General features: G+C 38.4%; 1 protein-coding gene across 1 annotated transcript in view; it reads left to right on the top strand.

Moving 5' to 3' along the window:
- The window catches only part of PIEZO2 (piezo type mechanosensitive ion channel component 2), a gene marked incomplete at both ends in the record, with an annotated part of 287,728 nt that overhangs the window by 173,011 nt on the left and 95,811 nt on the right, over positions 1–18,906 (top strand). The window contains one exon of the mRNA XM_079533880.1: positions 61–274. Coding sequence (XP_079390006.1) covers positions 61–274 — 214 coding nt within the window. The remainder of the gene's footprint in view (positions 1–60; positions 275–18,906) is intronic.

The following is an 18,906-nucleotide window of genomic DNA, read 5'->3' as shown; positions in this document are numbered from 1 at the left end:
TTTAACCAAATGGTGTTTTTTCCCACATTTTTTCAACCCTCCTCGTTTTTGTTTTTGCAGGTATGATGGTGCCATCCTTGACCTCAGCTGTATATTTCTTTGTATTTTTGGGCCTGTGCACATGGTGGTCCTGTTGCCAAGCATTTGATCCGCTGATATTCAGCTGTCTGTGTGTATTAATGGCTATATTCAGTGCAGGGCACTTGATTGGACTTTATCTGTACCAGCTGCAGTTCTTTCAGGAGGTTGTTCCACCGAAAGACTTCTATGCCAGGTAAGAGAAATTCCTTTCTTGTGGCCATCTGATGCAATGCTCTGTTATCACATGCTGAAGCATATGGCCTTTGCTTTGACAGATTCAATGCATAAGTTTGGAAAAAGTCTTGTTTGCTCTTTGAAGAGTGGAAGCACAATGGGCTGAATGGTTTTGGATAGTAGAGCAGTGACAGCCCTGTCTGGGAAATTGGGTAGAGAGAGCTGGGGCTTCCTAGTAGGGGAGGATGAGTTTTGTTTTTATCAAAGTGATCCTCAGATATGAGTGAGAAGGATTTGGCTAATACAGGAGATAAAGGAAACCAGCAGCAGCACTGATGCAAAGGAGTTGAATACATGCGCATTTTTCTTTGAGGGAAAGAAATATTCAGAGGTCTAATGAAGTAGTGTCTTAATGAGGCAAAATGCACAAGTAATCTGCCATCCTTGTGTGCAGAGACTCAGGGCAGTTGTGGTACATCATCTGCTGTGCATAATACTAGGCTGGGAATATAAAATTTTCCTGTGGTCACACAGAACATGCCAATCTTATGTTCATATCAACAGCCACATCATTTTTATGTTACTGCTGCAGTAAATACTGGCTGTGCTAACCCTTTAATGTTTTGATATGCCTTTATACTGCAGTCTAAAAGAAGATGAAGTAAAACGTATTTTATGCCTATCTTTTCTTCTGCACTGTGGTTGCAAACTCTTTTCAGGGTATATTTTCTAGTGCCATTGTGTGCCATTTAGTGCCATTCCTTGCCTTAAACTTGTTGTAAAACTTATTTTTTTTTCTTCTAGTAAGTTCATTGTTCCCTGTAAGTATTGTAAGTTGAATGGGAAGGGACATCAGATGTACTGTGAATCTATTAATTTATGATATCTCAAAGCACCTCATTAAAAGCAGTAAAAAACAATGGCTGCTTAGCCACAGTAGTTGGTACTTTAATACTTATTTTGATATGTTGTTTGGTACACATTAATAGTTGTGTGTTCTGTGATGTTGGAACTGCTGATTTGAGGAAGCTGATTTTGGAGAGCAGAGGATTACCAGGAAAATCAGAAAAAGGTTTACTTCGTTTAGGTTCTCTTGTGCCACCTAGAGGTCAATGTGGGAAAATGAGTGATTTCTAGTTCTGAATTGCTGAAGTACTCACAACTTCCCTAAAACTTTTGTATTGCTTTCGCCGTGTATTCATAAAAGAAACAAAACGTTTCATCTATTTAGGTATGAGGATATCATCTCACGATGTTACAAACAGGAAAAAAAATCTCATGGAAAGGAAGTATGTTTCGCAACATTTCTGTTAGAATACAAGAAGCGCTCTTAAGACACATCAGTTGTAAAAGTCTCTTTCTTCATTTTAATATATTTATTACTAACTTGATTCAACTTGAATTTTCAATTTATTTAGTTTCCAAATTAGTTTCTGTGTTAATTTCTTTTTTGTTAATAGTGTAATGCTACCATTTATGATTAAATTTCATTTAGTGTACAAATACCAATTCAGCTCAGTCACTTATTTTTGAAATTAAAAATATGATTGCAAGCAAATTCTCTTTATCTTGCTGAAGAAAAACAAAGCACCTTCAGAGTTTGGATTAAAAAAATCCTGTTGTTGGGCTTTGGAACTTCTGTTCTTGATAGGCTTTGTTTAAGCAAGAATTGTGTAATCTGTTTGCAGACTTTCTGTTGAAATTGCACTTTTCTGAACTCTGTTTTTTACATATGGTGTGAAGAGCTATCTTCTAAATTACGTAGGAAATCGTATCTGAAGATGCAAAGCATTGATAGCATCTTCAACAGAAGGTGCAGTAATTATTTTCTTCTTTCCTCAGTCACAGTTCTTCTGTGAATTTTCTTTAATCTGCTTTTAGGGAGAACTGTTTGATGAGCATCGAGGCAGGTATTCAGATTGCTTGAATGTGAAAATTTGAGGATAAGGAAAAGTTGCTTTTAATGACTGGAGTAGGACTAGCATATAAGCAGCAGCTAGAGCAGAAGGAAATGAGAGTAACGTGCACTGGTATGGTACAGAAAAAATATGTTAGAGTTTCTTATCCCAGAAAAAAAACCGAAGTCTTGTTATTTTATGTGCCGTCTTGGTTTGAAACAGAGCTAAATATGCAGAGATCCCATTAATACTAGCAGATGTCTTGAATGGGTGAAGTATATGTTGGGAAAATAATTTGATTGTCAGTGTTTCTGTCTAATGTTCTCACGCAGAATATTTTATTTAATGTCTTTTTGCAAAAGGAGAAGTAAAGACTGTTCTCATATTTACACAGTTGTGTGAACTCTATTTAGCTGCAAAAAACTCACTGTATTCAGAAATGTAGAAAAGGTACATGTATTTGCATTTGGTAACTTTAGAGCCATTAGAGATGGAACTTAATCCATGAACAAAATAGGGAAACATAAGGAAGAAGGGCTATTATTTTTCTGGAAAGTTTTGAGGGCTTGACCCTCAGGCTCTCCTAAGATGCAAGGGTACATGGATATTTCTCCTCTCTGCAGAGCATAAGGCTAACATTGGTATTTCTCAAGTTCACAAGAAATCTGCAAGTTGTTTCAGGTTCACATAAAGATGTGTTGTCTCTAAATAATCACTCAGCTTGCCACTTCACTGATTGATTTCAGACTAGATAAAGTTAGACAGCTCCAGACAGGCTGGAAAATTCTCAAATTAATATTTGTCAGCTTAGGTTCGAATTGTGCTTGAGCAGCTCCTTCCTTTTAAGAACACTTCAACTCAAAACTCAGTAACTGTGATTGTAAGAAGTGATTGAATAGCGTTGCCAGAGGAAAATAATTTGGTTGAAAGGAATGGTCTGAAATAAACCCAGGGAAATATATTTTCTCTGGTCTGGTTTGGTGAACTTATGTGTTCTGCCCTGGAACCTTATGAGATTCTGCACCACTCCGCAATAGGATATGATGATAACACAGCGCTTTGTATCTGTTGTATTGCTGCTACCAAACATGGAGACATTGATCTTCTACAGAGTTTCAGATCTTTGTTGTGGTTTTCTGGTTCTGCAGTGGGCGTATAGAAATGGCATGGACACACATTTAAATGCCGTGCAGCGTGCTCTGGGATGCGCACATTGGAAAATATGTAGGGCACTGAAAAACTGAAGTGTAGCTTTATGTGTCAGGTACGCTAGTGAAGAGCTTGCATGAAGCTTTCTCTAGTCTTCACAGCTTTTCTTCTGCAGACCAGCCCATGGTGGAGATGTGAGGAGCAATCATTCAAAGCAGTGCTCTGACTGCCCAGGAAAGTGGTCACCGAAGTTGAACAGGGGGACTGGTCTTAATAAGGCAAATCTGCTCTTCAGATAGGAGTTATCTAGTTGCATAAGTTTGCACTGGTTAAATACTGCCTGATCTCTGAAAAATTAAACAAGCACACTTCTTTCACACCTTCATTTAAAATAGTTACCCCCCATGTTGACTTGCTGCTATATTTATCACAGAATTGTTGATTTACAGAGATGGGAAAACAATCGTGAGAAGTACACACTTAAAGCAAAATTCTCAAAATATCATACTTCTGCCATGAAATTCTTTTCACCTGATTTAATAAAAACAAGTCGATTAGCTAAAATGACTTTAGAAATTATGTACACAGTGTCATAGCCTGAAAAAATACACAATAATGTGTATCATTTTTCAGATTGCTGCCTCTTTTCTTCCTGTTGCAGCTTGTCTTGGCAAAAGGATGCAATTAGGGCAATGAGAAAGTCTTGCCAACGTGAAGAAATAGGATCAGTGCAGTGGTATGAAGTTTATCTTGAGTTAGTAAAGTTATTCCTGTCCAAAACTTTGCTTACATGCTTATTTGTTTAAAAATCCCACAATCAGATTTAAACAAAAACCTACGTGTTGTCTTAGAGATTCACATCTTGTATTGGTCTTACATGTAGATCTTACATTGCTTGTAGTTTTCATGCAAGTAATGTTCAAAATAGTTTAAACAAAAAAGGCTTAATCTATAGGAAAAAGATCACTCTTATGAATTGAAGCAAATCTGGGAGTCCAGGGAGTGCCAGCCTCTTGACAGGTGTACATCATTTCACAGCTTCTGTGAAATCTGTAAGTGAATCTGGAATTACCATCTGTTTGCTTCATTGCAATCTGAGTGGGGAAGGCAAATCTCAGGCTGTCTTAAACTGGAAATTTTCTTCTGAAAGGTGCCTATAAATCTCTTCAAGAACAGGATTTTTAAATAGGTCTTACAGTGATTGGTAACAAACTTGTTACTTGATGGGGGAGGAGTATTCCTACAGATGTGGATTCAGAATATCCAGGTTTTCTTTAGATTCATCTGAGATAAGTCCAGTAAAAAATTTTCCACCTGAACCTACAAAGAGCATTTGGAATATGTAGCCCAAAGGCCCTGGATATTCAGAGTATAGGGTCTAAGCACAGTCTTAGAATGTTCCTGGAGCTGTCAGATAGGGGTCAGATACCCAGCTGTAATTGTCTTTCTGAAATTCTATCCTTCTGAAAGGATAGGAGTGCCAATAAAATCTCAGCAGGATTAGAAGATATTGCCAAAATAGCATCATAATGCTGGTCGATTCCCTTGTTGGCAGTGTCTGTATCACTGCAGGGTAAGGCACTGATCTCTTTCTGCATTTGCAGTGCAGTTGGAACTGAGAGGTGGGCAACAGCATTTCCCATGAGTTGCTCCCAGTAGCAGCCCTTGCTGCAGACCATCTTTGTCACTGCCTCGAGGATGGCTAGCCTGGGAGTGGCAGAGTATTTGTATCCCCATATGAATTTCTGTCTTGGAGTTGTTCTCTGACTGGTCATGAGGCAGAGTTTGGTAAGATAGAGTGTTTGAAGTTCATTTGTGTGTCCTATATTGAGCTGCCCCTTGACTGGCATGGCTTTTGTGCCTCCTGCCTGATTTCTTAGCCACTTACCACCATGGCACTACAACACTTGCTGTCAGGACAGAGACCTCTGGATGCTTGCCATGCAAAGATATAGCTATGCCCTTACTCTGTTTCCATTTTCCTCTATCAGTAAAAGCACAATTTATTCTTTCATATGGCTCTGAACCATGCCATACTGGCCCCTACTTCTGTCACTATGGCTGGTTTGGCTTTGAGAGCCAGGATTTCCCTCTTACACAGTTTAGGTGATTGATGCAATGTTGTATTATTCCTTTGCAGCTGAGCTTCATATTAGCTGTATAGTACATCATAGATTAGGAGACTATTAATACTACTTAGATAGAAGACTTTAGTTTATGTCCTTTCTTACTGTTTTGTCTTCAGCTTCCTTATCTTTATTTTTAAAATTATTTTACAAAGGAAGTGAATGATTCTGTTAACAGCTTAGAAATGCAAGTTCAGGCTCCTGTTGACCAAAGACAGCAACCATCCTTGCTATTATTCTAATTGCTTTCTAAACTAAGAGATAAATAGCCCACTGTGAATGCTGTTCTGAATTGCATGATTCTACAGTGGATGTTTTGACCCACAACTTTGTACTCCACACAAAGTGAACTTCTCAATATTATGCTAGGAAACATTTCAGTACTGTAGAATGAACACTTTCCTATCAGCAGAACATTTGTTTTTTATTAACTATCTAATATTTTATATCTGGTGTCCAAAGACAATCTTTCACACAAGTGTTTAATTTTGTGAGATGGACATTTTTATGAGAGGCATTTGTACCATCTCTTCTCTCTCTCTCTTTTTTTTAAAAAAAAAAAAAAAAAAAGAAAAACTCAGATTTTCATGTTTTTGAGAAGATTGTTACTTTTTTTGTCAGATCCAATTGAAGCTGACCAGACTTTATTAGGAAAAGGTCAGATATAAAAGCCCTTGTTCACAGGCAGCATGACAGCACATACTTTGTTTCTGAAAACCACGGCAGTTAGAAACGAGTAGACAGTCGGTACTGTTCAGTTCAACAAAGTAGAGCAATGCAGTGGGATTAAGATGAAGGGAGGGAACATCTAAAAACAAGACCAAGGAATCTTTGGAGAGCTCTGACAGTTCTTGATGATTTCAGTTTGTAAAACCTGTCTTATACATAAGTTCTACTGTTTATCTTATCAAGTTAAATATTACTCTTAGTCTCTTCTCACCAGAAGTTGTAAGATTTTTATCCCTTTGCTCATGGATTGTGCAAATTCTCTGTGAGGCTTTGAACTCAGAATGGTTTCTCTAGCTCCTGCCTCAATAAACAAGGAGGGTAAATAAATTGCAAGTGAAATTGAATGAACTCGGTGAGGAAACTTTAATTTTATTGACAGATGGTAACAAAAGGCTGCTCTGAATAGAAAGATTAACATGATCATCCTACATCACATAAAACACCTGTAGCTGGGGCTGGCGAGCTGTTAAATGCATTCATGGCAGTATGGCAGAGGGGGTTGAAAATAAGAGTTGAAAAAAGTGAACCAAGGAATAATAAAAAAAATCATAAGAAGCCTTCTGAACTTTTCCATTAAGTTTATTTCTCATTCCTAAGAGGGAGATGTACTGGTGCTTAACAAGCCTTCCATATTCTTTTGTTCCCTTTTGGCGCCTTACTTCCCTGGAGCAAGCTGGTGTGGTTTGTATCAAGAACTGCTCAAGATGACTGGCAAAGGAATAGTCCTATTGAGTGAACCTGGCCCAGAATTTAATTTAAAATTGAACTTTCTGTAAGACTGCAGAAGGTTAATTTAATACTTTATATTCTGAGTTCTGTACTGTTAACCAACCTGTTAGCGCTGTCTGGAATAACCAAATGCAATTGGAGAAGCACTTGTGGAGTTCCCAGTCAGTTGTAGCAGGAAAGGCTTGGAGATGTTGCAAATCTGCTCGCTCCTGTGAGATTTCCAGCTTTGTGTCTATTATGTGGGCATTCAGAGGTTCTTCCAAAATGAATCCACTTCTTTCAGTGCTCATTTGGAGGGATTCCTTGGGGATTCACTTATCAGCTGGCATGCAATAAATATCTACTCTGCAATCACTTTACAGCAGAGTTGTATCAGTATTGATTTAAAATGGTTAGCTTAGGTTTTGGTGGAAGTCCAGTAGTGACAATGGGGAAGTGAGTGTAGACTTAACAGTTATATTAGTGAGAATCTGTAGCCCTTGCTGGTTTTCACTTGGTTATTAAAAGCTGTCTCTATTCACTGCATACTGCCATTCTTTAAAATCAGCAAATTCCTGTTTGTGCCAGAATTTACAAGATGTTTGAAATTCTATAGAAAAAAGCAATAGCTGAACTGGTAGGTAGACTGCGGAAATGTATCTGTCAGTCAGTACAGTGACTCTTCATCCCCATAGCCATTTGTGTCCTTCATAACTCTCACTCCCTACCAAATGCCAAAAGCAGTCTCAGTAGAAGCAGGCATGACTTTGATCATATTACTCACGCGTGTTCAACTTTTTGGCTTGCCTGAGCCACGCTGAGTGAAGAGGAGTTGTTTTGGGCTGTAAATGTGTAGGTCACTCTGAAAGTAATACCTAATTAATTTCCATGGAAACTACAGCAGATGAGCAGTAACTCTGCTTGATGGAATAAATTTTCAGCTACAAAGCACTATTTTTTAATATAATTAACACCATTAGCTGTGCGTTTTCACCAGTGATGACCTGGAGCCTGCGTGCCACACTCGTCAAAACCTGCACCAGCAGAGGTGACCCACTGTTGTTTTTGCCACTGACCAGTGAGATATGTGGCTTGGTTTTGTGAAACTAACTCATCAGTCTGATTTGATGGCATTGACTGCAATTCTTAGCAAGTACTCCAGGTGCTCATCAGATATTTTCAATGAAATTTTACTCTTCTTGTGCTTCATCTTTGACAATAGTTGTTCACAAACATGTTTTCTGCCAAAGGCAATGACATGACTAAGGTATGATTGTGAAGCGAACTTCTCTCTTAGAAGTCTGGTAAGATTTTTGAGCTAAATGTCTGATTGCAACTCCATACATTCCATTTGAAAAATGTATTCATTTTGAATGAAAAATTGATTATTCTTTTCGGCAGTTTTGAAACCTGTTCTCAACTTCATTTATCCAAACTGAAAGCAAGACTGTATTTTTCACTATTCTCAGGACTACGTTTAGCCAAAATGCTTAAAATTTTTTTGCCAGAACTTGAGTTGGCACTGCGCTGCACCCTCTGCATGCCCTAGTTTCAGCTCAGGTAACGTTAATAGTGTGCTGATGGTTGTTGCTGAGTGATGTGTGTGTGCCTGGGGGCCAGGCCAGGCCACTCAGTGGGGCAAAGCCACCACCATGATGGCACAGGGCTGGGGGTGGCCACATTGTGAGCTGTGCTGGGCTGTACGTGTCCTGTGCATTGTACATACCTGATACTGGAGTTGTGCTACTGGTGACTGATGGCTCGATCTTCCCCTTCACTACAAAAGGAATGCAAATAAGAGACATGCCAACACATTTTAAAGACAACAAGAGATGTAAACTAAGAGACGTGCTCTTAAAAACAACAGCCTTCAGCACTCAGGAGAGACTAGTTTTCTTTTATCGCAGGTGGTTCTCATTAGTGGGGAGAGGGGAGTCTTGGCATTCCCAGCAACACTTACACTGTATCTGGAAACTGAGCTTACACTACAAACATAAAACTGGTCACCATTGCATGACATAATGCTGGCAAGTTGCCACCTTCTTGCTGTCTTCTGCCCTCAAATAGCTGTGTATTAATGTAAGAGTAGAAGTTGTCCGTTATTTCTTGGTATTTGTTGGGATGTTGAGGTGCAAGGGGTGGGGAAAGGTGTCAAAGATTTTACTAGTGCCACTGAGCTATGATAAACTTGCCTGTTGGCTCTTATTTGGCTGAAGTAGGTGAATTCATAACAGAACCCTCCCACTTTTACATCCAGTCCCATGACTTGCACCCAACACAGCTCGACACTGAAAGAAGCTCTGCTCATTGTCAGCAAGAGCCAGATCATCTTCTATACGCAGTGTATCGACTCATGATTTCCACATTGAAATGTGAATAAAGGCTTTTGCCTGTCACAGGCTACCCTGTGAGAACATCTAGGTGATGCCTTTGAAGAATTGAGCCTTTAATTGTCTTTTCTTTTGGAACAACACCGTTCTGCCTACTATGATCACTAAGCAAGTGCCTAAAAAGGACAGAAGAATAACAGAGAGATCCAAACTCCCTTCCTGTCAGACTCAGATTGTTACTGCTTTATGGCATTAGGAGGTATGGTTTATATAGATTGCTGACTTCTCTTGGCATAACAAGCCTCTCCTTACTATTGCTAGCCAGCATTTATTTTCATACCCTGGCATGCCCCGGAATTACGATGATAAATAGTTAGCACTTATCTATCTCTCTGTGTTTTAAACTCAACAAATAAACATTAGCAAATGAATCACCTCACATTTCTCAGAGGTAGTACTAAAAAAAGTCCTGACTGATCTCAGCTGAGTACACACAGGGGAGTGAGCATCTATCTGCACGGCAGCTCCTTTGTGAGGATGCACTTCATCTCTCGCTCGTGTTCATTTAGCTGAAGGTGGTAACTAGCAGATAAAAACTCAGCCAATGAGGTACAATCTACAAACTATTTAAAATTGGCTGTTATACAGTTTGGGCTGTATAATTAGTTAATTAGGCATTTCCCCATGTTATATTGTTTATGATCCCTTTATCTTCCTTCCTATACAAAGTTATATTCTATTCTTTTTTTTTCTATATTAAAATAATGTTGGGATGGACAACTATCTGCCTTAGTGTATTCTTTGCTAAATAGAGGAATATCTTCTTAGCTCCTATTTTCTACTGCAGAACCTTTTAATTTGGTCTCAATCACTCTTGCTTTCCTTTCAGTCTGTTTCACTGCCAACTGAGTATTTGGAAAATCTCTATCTTTTTCATGCATCACAAGCATGAAGACTGTCTATGTGACTGAAAAGTATCATCCTTCCATTTCAGAGGTGAAAAAATTAGATGAATTGCATAACCCCTACATGTAGTCAGAGTTTGGAATAAAACTCAGAGCTGTTGGTTGCAGCCTCTGTCCTTAGATTCTTGGATTGCAGACCACATCACCCCAAAGTTGAAATGAGTGTGAAGCTACACTTTAAATCTCTTCAGTTGGCAGACATGCATGGTCATGTGGTTGCTTGATGTATTGAGTCACATGCACGTTCTGATCAGGTAGCACTGCTCTACTAATTGCCAGCAGCTCACTAGGGACACTTGACCATGGTCTCCATTGTCTGATTTCAGCTGAAGCTTACATGCAATGGATTAATTGCATAAATCCATTCTTCTCCCAGCATCCAAACTTAGGACAAGAAGGCTGCTGGTGGGCTGCCTTCCATGATTGAGTTCTGGGGTCAGGCTGTCCTCTCTGCTCTGCATGTGTGAGACTTTCTGGGGTAAGACTGTTGGCTCCTGTTCCTTCAGCAGATCTGCCAACTCACTTTGAAAACCAATAACCTTAGTTACTAATTGGCATGGACAGATGTTGTTAAGCCATGCCTCCTGCTGTGTGCTGAGGTGTCCAAGCTTATCCTTTGGCAACGGGATTTGTAGCCAGAGATGCTTCTGAGCATGCCTTCAGTTTTCCTTCTGTTTTCTGCGTGGCTCCGCAGAAACTAGGACCTGTTTTCTCATTCCTTTCTGAGTAGAAAATGCAATGAAACATTGAAAACTTTTCATTTTGCTGGTGCTGTCTGGGTGTTATTCTTCCCCAGATGGTGCTGTTCTGTAGGAACTGCTTTTCATTTGGATTGCAGTGAGTGTGTACATATGTGTGGAAGGGGAGAGGGTGTCAAACCACTGTTCTCAATGCCATCCAGAGCTCTCCTTTGCAATGGCTTTTCTTTGCTTCTCATCTAATCCTGCAAACCTGCTCTAGCAGGGGGGCTGGGCTTGGTGATCTTCAGAGTTTTCTTCCCATTTCTACAATCCCGTGATTTTGTGAAACACTGACTCAGCTCCTGCAACCTTAGGGATTCCCAAAATGCCCCTTGTCTGTAGCTGAAATGGTTTGAAAATGCCTCAACAGGGAATTTTGTGGTAAAAAAATGAGAAGGGAGTATCTGGGTACCATCTGCCCAAGAAATGGCAGGGGGTCCCCATGGAACCATTCGGCTAGGGCTATGGAGCCCAGCCTTGCTGGGGTAGGGATTGGCAGCCTCAGGTCTGCTTTTTAAGCAGTGATGCTTCTGCTTATAAGGGAGAATGGTATTGGAAGAGAGACTCTTGATAGGAATCAGACAGGGCCCAAAAGCAACTTAGTAGCTTCATCCCCTTTCACCTTGTTCTTGCCTTCCTATCTGGTGATCCCAACTTATCTGTCAAGCAGAGATGAAAGAATGGGAAAAAGATACTGGAAAACGATGTTTCAGCATCTTTTCTTAGCAGATCTTCACCTCTGGAAGTCCCAGTAAATGTCCCCAAAGGCAAAAGCAAAATCACTGCATTTCTAGTTCACTGATGTGCTGAAAAGGTCAATGTCAATATCAGCATTCACCAGAAATTCAGAGCATAGCTGAGCCCTACAGTGGCTAATGAAATAGCTTAGGGATCCATAGAGGAAATCCACTGATAAAATAAATCTTTATGTCAGATTTTGGAGATAGACTTTGTGTTAGTAACCAAGGCATTTGTATACCTACATCCACTAGTGATGATAACAGTGGGGAATTATTGCCTCTAAGGTAATGAAAGCATACTATGAATTTTTGGAGTAGAAGGTCACTGCAGTGCTTGATTAGCAGATGAAATGTGGTGCATCTCAAATCCTTATGTTCAGCCTTAAATTCCTCTCGGGGAAGCTGCTCTATTTTAGATATATGAAGTATTTGAATGTCTGAATTTCAGTCATTTTTAATGGATGTTCAGTCTGTAACAGCTTCCAGTCACATAGTCTCAAAGAAAATTCCATTATCTGGTTACTTTAAAGAAACAGGCTATGTAGCAGATATGATTTAACATCCTGTTTTAAAGTTGTTAATTCACTTGACAGTAAAGTGATTTTATTGTGGCTACTTTTATGGTCTTTTATTTTTTCTCTCTGAATAAAGATTGGTATTGTATTTGGAGTTTTTGCTAGCTCTTATATAGTTCACAACCCCTAAAGCTATCCTTTCATCCCTGCTGCTTCCTGGATTAATGGCTCATAATTTCTCTCTGTCCTCATTATATGCATGATATTAGCACACAAGTTTTAAATTACTTTTTTTTTTTTTTTTTTTCCATGAGGTTTCTCATGCAATAGCTTTGTGTTGGAAATTAGTTCTCCTTTAAAAGAATAGTCACTGATGTTTAGAAGAGGGTGGGAGATATATTAGATCTGGTTTTGTCATTGCCAGAATAGCTTTGATCCAATAGAAGCTATGGAAACCAAGAGTTAGTAGAAAATAAGTGCATAGACATCTGCTAAAGAGCTATAGAAATATGATTATGTTAAAACAAAAGTTAGAATGATCTACCCACCAAGCCTATATTCATTGTATATATGCCTGTATTAGAATGTTGTGATAGCAACACTCTGAAGGAAAACACTTCCAGTCTTAGTCTATGTTTTCAAATATTTCCAAAACTTTATTAACTGTTAAGCTGAAATTTATCGTAATTCTTCTCAACACAATCAGATTTTTTTGTTGTTGTTAATATGGCACAGTTCCATTTAGTCAGTTCTGAATTACCCATGTTTAGGGTCCAGGTCTTTAAGTACTACAAATACTTTCAATGCTTTTTAAAATTTATATCACTCAGAAATTTATAAATTTAATACTTTTCACCCAGCTGTGGGCTGAAATTTGTGTCTGCAATATCTCCCTGCATAGTTCTTCTGCTGAGCTGAGGAGAAGATTGAAAGATTAGCTCAATTTTTGAAAATTCTTATAAATAACATGATTTGGAAAGATAAATGCTAATTTTCCTGCTTATCACTTTTCCCCTTATAAAACCAATGCCTCCTGTTCATCTTAACCCTAACACTTTAGAATGCTTAATGCAGTACATCCCTACAACTTTCCCACTTCTTCTCTCCCCATGTTCTGCTATTTATTTAAAAATGCTGGGTCACTGCTCACACTGGAGCATAAAGCACAATGTGGTCTGAATTCCCAGCCTATATAACTCCCCTCCCCTCCCCTCCCCTCCCCTCCCCTCCTCTCCTCTCCTCTCCTCTCCTCTCCTCTCCTCTCCTCTCCTCTCCTGCATGTGAGGAGAGTGCAGTAAATGTACAATAGAAAATATCCACATGACTTAAAGACTCCCTCTGTTCATAAAATCAGAGTTCTAAAAGGATAGATTCCCCAAACCCAACCCAGACAGCTGAAGTCTCTGATGCCATTGTTGTGAATAACCATCCAAGATGTACTGGCTGCAGCAAAAAAATTCCGGTAATCCTAAATACTACATCAGGAAGTGCGGCTCTTGAAGTGGCTTGGTACAAACATTTTCTTCAAACTGTAATCTTCATTGCCCTGTTCTGGATTTAATTTCCAGTCTGCTGCCATATCGAAGTTGCAGACTTGCATCATTGTTTTATTTTATTTTATTAGTCTATGGTAAATCTTTTCCTGAAACAGGAAGCAAGGGCTGCGAAATACTCTTTCCTGTTTAAATCAGTCAGTATTTGTAATGTACATCCAGCTTATTGTGGGAAAAAAGCAACTGTTAAAATGTTACACGCAGTAACAGGAATATTTGGATGACGATGACTTTAAAAAGGTGTTAAATTGCCTTGGAAACTATGAAATACCATCTGCAATCTCGCACTTTTCAACAAAACTCTATGTGTTGTAGTGCTCTAAGTACGCTATTATAAAAATAGTTCTTCTGTGTTCCTGAATTCCATATTGATTTTATATTATGGTAGAAATAAACCTTATATTACAGTATGCATAATTCGTGGTGCAGTGTACATACTCAAATAGCAGCTACGCATGAGAGGGTTTAGAAAAGGATTACTATTCTGTACAGGCAGATATCTGTACCTTTCTGTTGCCCATTGCCAAAGCAACAGTGGATGTGAAAGTGTGAGTTGCTTTTATACTCGGTGGTACAATTACTCACTGAAATCAGCATTGTACCTCTACAATATTAGATTCTGAATTTCTTAATCAGTGCCAGCTAATAAATAAATAAATAAAGATTAAAAAAAAGAAAGAAAGAAACAAAAAGCAACAAATCAACCAAACAACAACAACAAAAAAAATACAACCTTCTAAAGCTACATTTAGCAGCCTTAAAGAAATCAGCATGGTTGTCTTTAAAAAGAGATAACCATTACAACAATTTATTCTCATGCCAAAATCACCCAGATAGTTCCTTCTTTAGTGGATATATTTTCTTGCTACTTGATCAAAATTTGCGATTCTCAGTAAAAATACACATTGTAATAGCTTCCCTTGATAACAGAATCACATTGGGTTCAGGGATTTCAGACATCCTGCCTTTGCATCCTACGGAAACAGAAGCTTCTGGCATCCAGCAGATGATGAAGCATTGCATGCGATAGCTGCACAGATTTCTTCTCATTCTTTTTTTCTGCCAGTTAGCTGTTTTCAGTTTGTTTTTGTGACTCCGACACCTTGAAAAAGAGTATTTAAGAATGTAATATAGAAAGTTGCATATACTGCAACCATTGATTTGTTTCTTTCCAGTCTTTAATTATTTTTTAGGGTATCTGAGATAGTTTTTCTATTCCTTAATTTTATGAGAGAGGAGCATTTTAAAGTATGTCATAATATTAACATATGCAGTTAATGACACAATCTTAACGTCTCTGACCAGAATGATTTGGAATAGGAGGCTTTTAGGAAAATGCTTGACAAATCTGGGTGCAAGTTTAAGCTGTGATATGCTTGCAATGAAGGTGGTTAGCCAAGAGTAAAATCAGTCAGTTGCTGTCACCGTACATTGATGACCAGCTAGAACGTATGAGAGCTAAATGCAAAGCACTGTGCAGTCTCACCAGCACTTGCAATTAGTTCACAGTGGTTCAACAATTTTTGACGGGACCAAGAATCTGCTGCTCTCTCAGGCTCTTCAGAGGAAGCAGAATCAATAGGACACAGTGAGAAACATTTTCATCCCACTGTGAATTACTTGATGTCCTCTTTGATCAAAAGCACTGCATGAATTATTTATGTGGAGCTTGCCCATTGTCATGAATTAGGTTGGACTCATGAGAAAAACTGTTGTATGTCTCCTGCTTCCGCTTAGTGAGTCAGAGCTGAGTCTGTAAAACATTGCAAGTTACTATTTTCAAGCTTTCTGCAGAAAACTTGCAAGTTTTTGTTGTATTAATGCATTTTTATGCATATTCATGAGTTTTGCATGCAGCTGCTTCTGTAATTAAAGTGGCATTACTTATGTAATTTATGTAATTTTTATTCCTAGTTCTTAAACAAATGAAACAGCTGCCAAACCCAGCCAGGATTTTAGTACGGTGTCATCCAAATATCCTTCAGACAAGTTAAAATAATCTCTAAGATATTGCATTCATTTTATTCAAATCGAACTTTCTGAGTCTCTGAACTGCTGAGGTGAACACTGGTAGTCATGCATTTAGGAGTTCTGCCTCCAGCACCCCTTACATAGTGGGCTTCTCTTCTCCCTCTGCCTCCACCACTACTACATCCTCCAGTTGTTCAGCTGCTTTCAGAAAATTAAGAGTTCAGTGTCACTTTCATGGAACTGGCTAGCATGCTGGGAACAACAACAAAAATGAAATGGGTCCTTTGGAAGTGGAAGTAATTGGTGTTAGTTCAAAGGGAAAAAAAAAAAAAAGCAAAAATATAGCAGCTGTGAAACAGTGGGTCACCTCTGCTGGTGCAGATGTTCTTGAATGCAGCATGCAGGTTCTTGTTCGTCACTGGCAAAAATGCGTATCTAACGGTGGTGACTGTTGAAAAATAGGATTTTGTAGCTGAGAATTTGTCTTGTCAAATAGTGTTATTCTGCTTTTTGTTGCAGTTTCCATGGAATTAAATAGGAAGCATTATTTTCAGAGCAACCTGTGTACTTCTACTTTAATATTTGAGTGATGTCCAAGTGCGATAAGTGGGCTGTATAAACAGGGGTAAGCTGTGCAGTGTGGTGGAGGTGGATTATAAATTTTCTGCATCATTGGATGAGGTTGCTATGTATTGTGAAGCTCAGAAAAAGTACAAGAAGATGACTTCAGGTCTGTTGTATAGGGGAAAGCAGTGTAAGAAGTATTATATGAGGTAGCACACAGAGTTGTAGGAAGATGCAGCAACTGGAAAACTCATCTAGACAAAATTATTGCAGAAATTAAGTGCAATAGAAAGCAGTATGTCAATTAAAGATTTACTATCACTTGAAATCATAATTGTATGCCTGTAAACTTTAATTCAGTCACAAAATCATAGGATTGTAGAATCACAGAATGGACTGGGTTGAAAAGGACCAGTATGATCAGTGAGTTTCAACCCCCCTGCTATGTGCAGGGTCGCCAACCACCAGACCAGGCTGCCCAGAGCCACATCCAGCCTGGCCTTGAATGCCTCCAGGGATGGGGCATCCACAACCTCCTTGGGCAACCTGTTCCAGTGCATCACCTCCTAATATCTAACTTCCTCCTAATATGTAATCTAAACCTCCCCTGTTTCAGTTTCAGACCATATCACTAAAAGACTGTATCACAGAAAATCATTTGTTCAATACAAGAATTATCATCTCCTATGCTATGCAGAAAGTCAGAATTATTTTCCATCCTTGTTTGGAAATCATTAAATAAATCCTGGTCTGAAATCAGCTCTTTTAGCATCAGTACATCCAAGATCTGAAATGACAGATACATTTTTGCAAAGAAAAATGTTCCAGATTGTTTTTACCAGAGGCAAAATTCACAGACTGAATGGATATGTAAGAAATATTTAATAATTCTGTATCCAAGGCATATATTTATGTGTTGATTTTTTTTTTTCTTATATAAGCATTTTTGTTCATATTTTTACCATGACTAGTAGTTAATGTCAATTATTTTCTGTATTAGAGTAATACTAAAATAATAGTGTTGGAGATGTTTTAGCAATGTGCATAGAGGAATCATAAAATCAGTAACTCCTTAAGTCAAATAGATGAGAGTATAAAAGGATTTTTTTAATCAAAATTGTTCTTCTGTTTTTTTAATACTAGACTGAGAGCAGAAAATGCTGTTTTTTTTTTTTTTGTTTTTTTTTTTTTGTATTTTTGTGGGGGGAAGGGGTTATGTGTGTGTGTGTGTGTGTGTGTGTATTTTGTTTTTATGGTCACAACTTTGCCATAGAGTTACAGAAGGTGAAAGTGCATCTGCCAGAAGGATGATTCACAGCTTCAGTAGGAAGCTTTGCTGGGAAAACAAGTGAATGAAGTAGGAATTAGACAAATAGATACAACCTTTAATTTAGGAAATGCTTTTCACTGTGATACTTCAGAATGTGCCTTAGTCAGATATTCAAGTTCCTCTTGGCCCCTTATAGTTCCTGAAAATTTCTGAATTATTTCTGCTATATGTTTTTATACAAAGTGCAGAATGAGGACATTGAAAAACACAAACTTTGCTTCTTTGCAAGAATAGAAAAATGAATTTATTGCACCCTGCAAATCTCTGGTTGTTTGTGAAGTTAAATGTAGAAAGTAAACAGACTCCAGTAGTAAGGGTCTTTGTGTGTTTTTTTGTCTTCTGTATCCAGATATGCTATTTCTTGTTTTGTTTGGCATCTGGTTTCCCTCACCTAAGATGCATTCTGGCTTTACTAATTGTGTGTACACATGTTGGGAAATATAGAGCTGGTAACAAATATGGTGGAACCTCAATATGCTGTGCATAATGTCGTCTACGTGGAATGAAATATGCGGAACTGAATAATGCACAAGTATATATTGCCTACTGTAAATGCTTACATGTTTTATGACAGTCATTCCTGTTTATTTAAAAGCTTTAAATAAGAGATGATGATTCCATGTCGTTGAAAAATGTTCTACATCAGCAGTTCTCATTGAAAATAATGGTTGAATGTAAATATTGAATGAGTAGCAACCTGTAGCCCTATTGAAGACCTGTAGACAGAAGGAACATTTCCAAGACATCAAAGTGTTGTAAATTTGGACATGAGGAATTTGTGCTGAGTACCTTTCTAACTAACAATCTTCAAAAACTCAGAAGACCTTAGAAATGGGCAGCAGTTCTTCTGGAGTAATGATTTATGAGACAGGATGAAATGATTTAGATGTATTGCTGGTTAGTTCACAACTAGGATGGAAGAGGTACATTATAACTTGGCGTTTGGTGAATGCAGGACCAGATGGGAGCAGAATTCATATTCTTAGTAGGAAGCATGGATAATTTGAAGTGAGTAGATGAAGCTAGGAGAATGAGGTTTTAACCGAAACAATACATTTTCCCAACTGGTATGCAATAGATTATATGCATTATTTCTTCAGTGGAGTTGAGATGGTATTTTTACAGTACGTTATACAGGAGAATGGAATATGTGATAATAAGTTCAGATCCGCCTGGCAGAAGGGTTTTTCCCTGATTTCTGTAGGAAATACTCAGCATTCACTGTCAGTGGAAAGATGTCTCACTTCAGTAAGAATTGGTCTGCAACCTGATTCCGAGACATTTGTGAAGCAGAAGCAGGGTGATTGGTACTGTGCTTACATAGAAAAGATTA

The sequence above is a fragment of the Tetrao urogallus genome, assembly GCF_951394365.1.
Source record: "Tetrao urogallus genome assembly, chromosome: 3".
Taxonomy (NCBI): domain Eukaryota; kingdom Metazoa; phylum Chordata; class Aves; order Galliformes; family Phasianidae; genus Tetrao; species Tetrao urogallus.
This window is presented reverse-complemented; position numbering and strand designations above follow the sequence as displayed.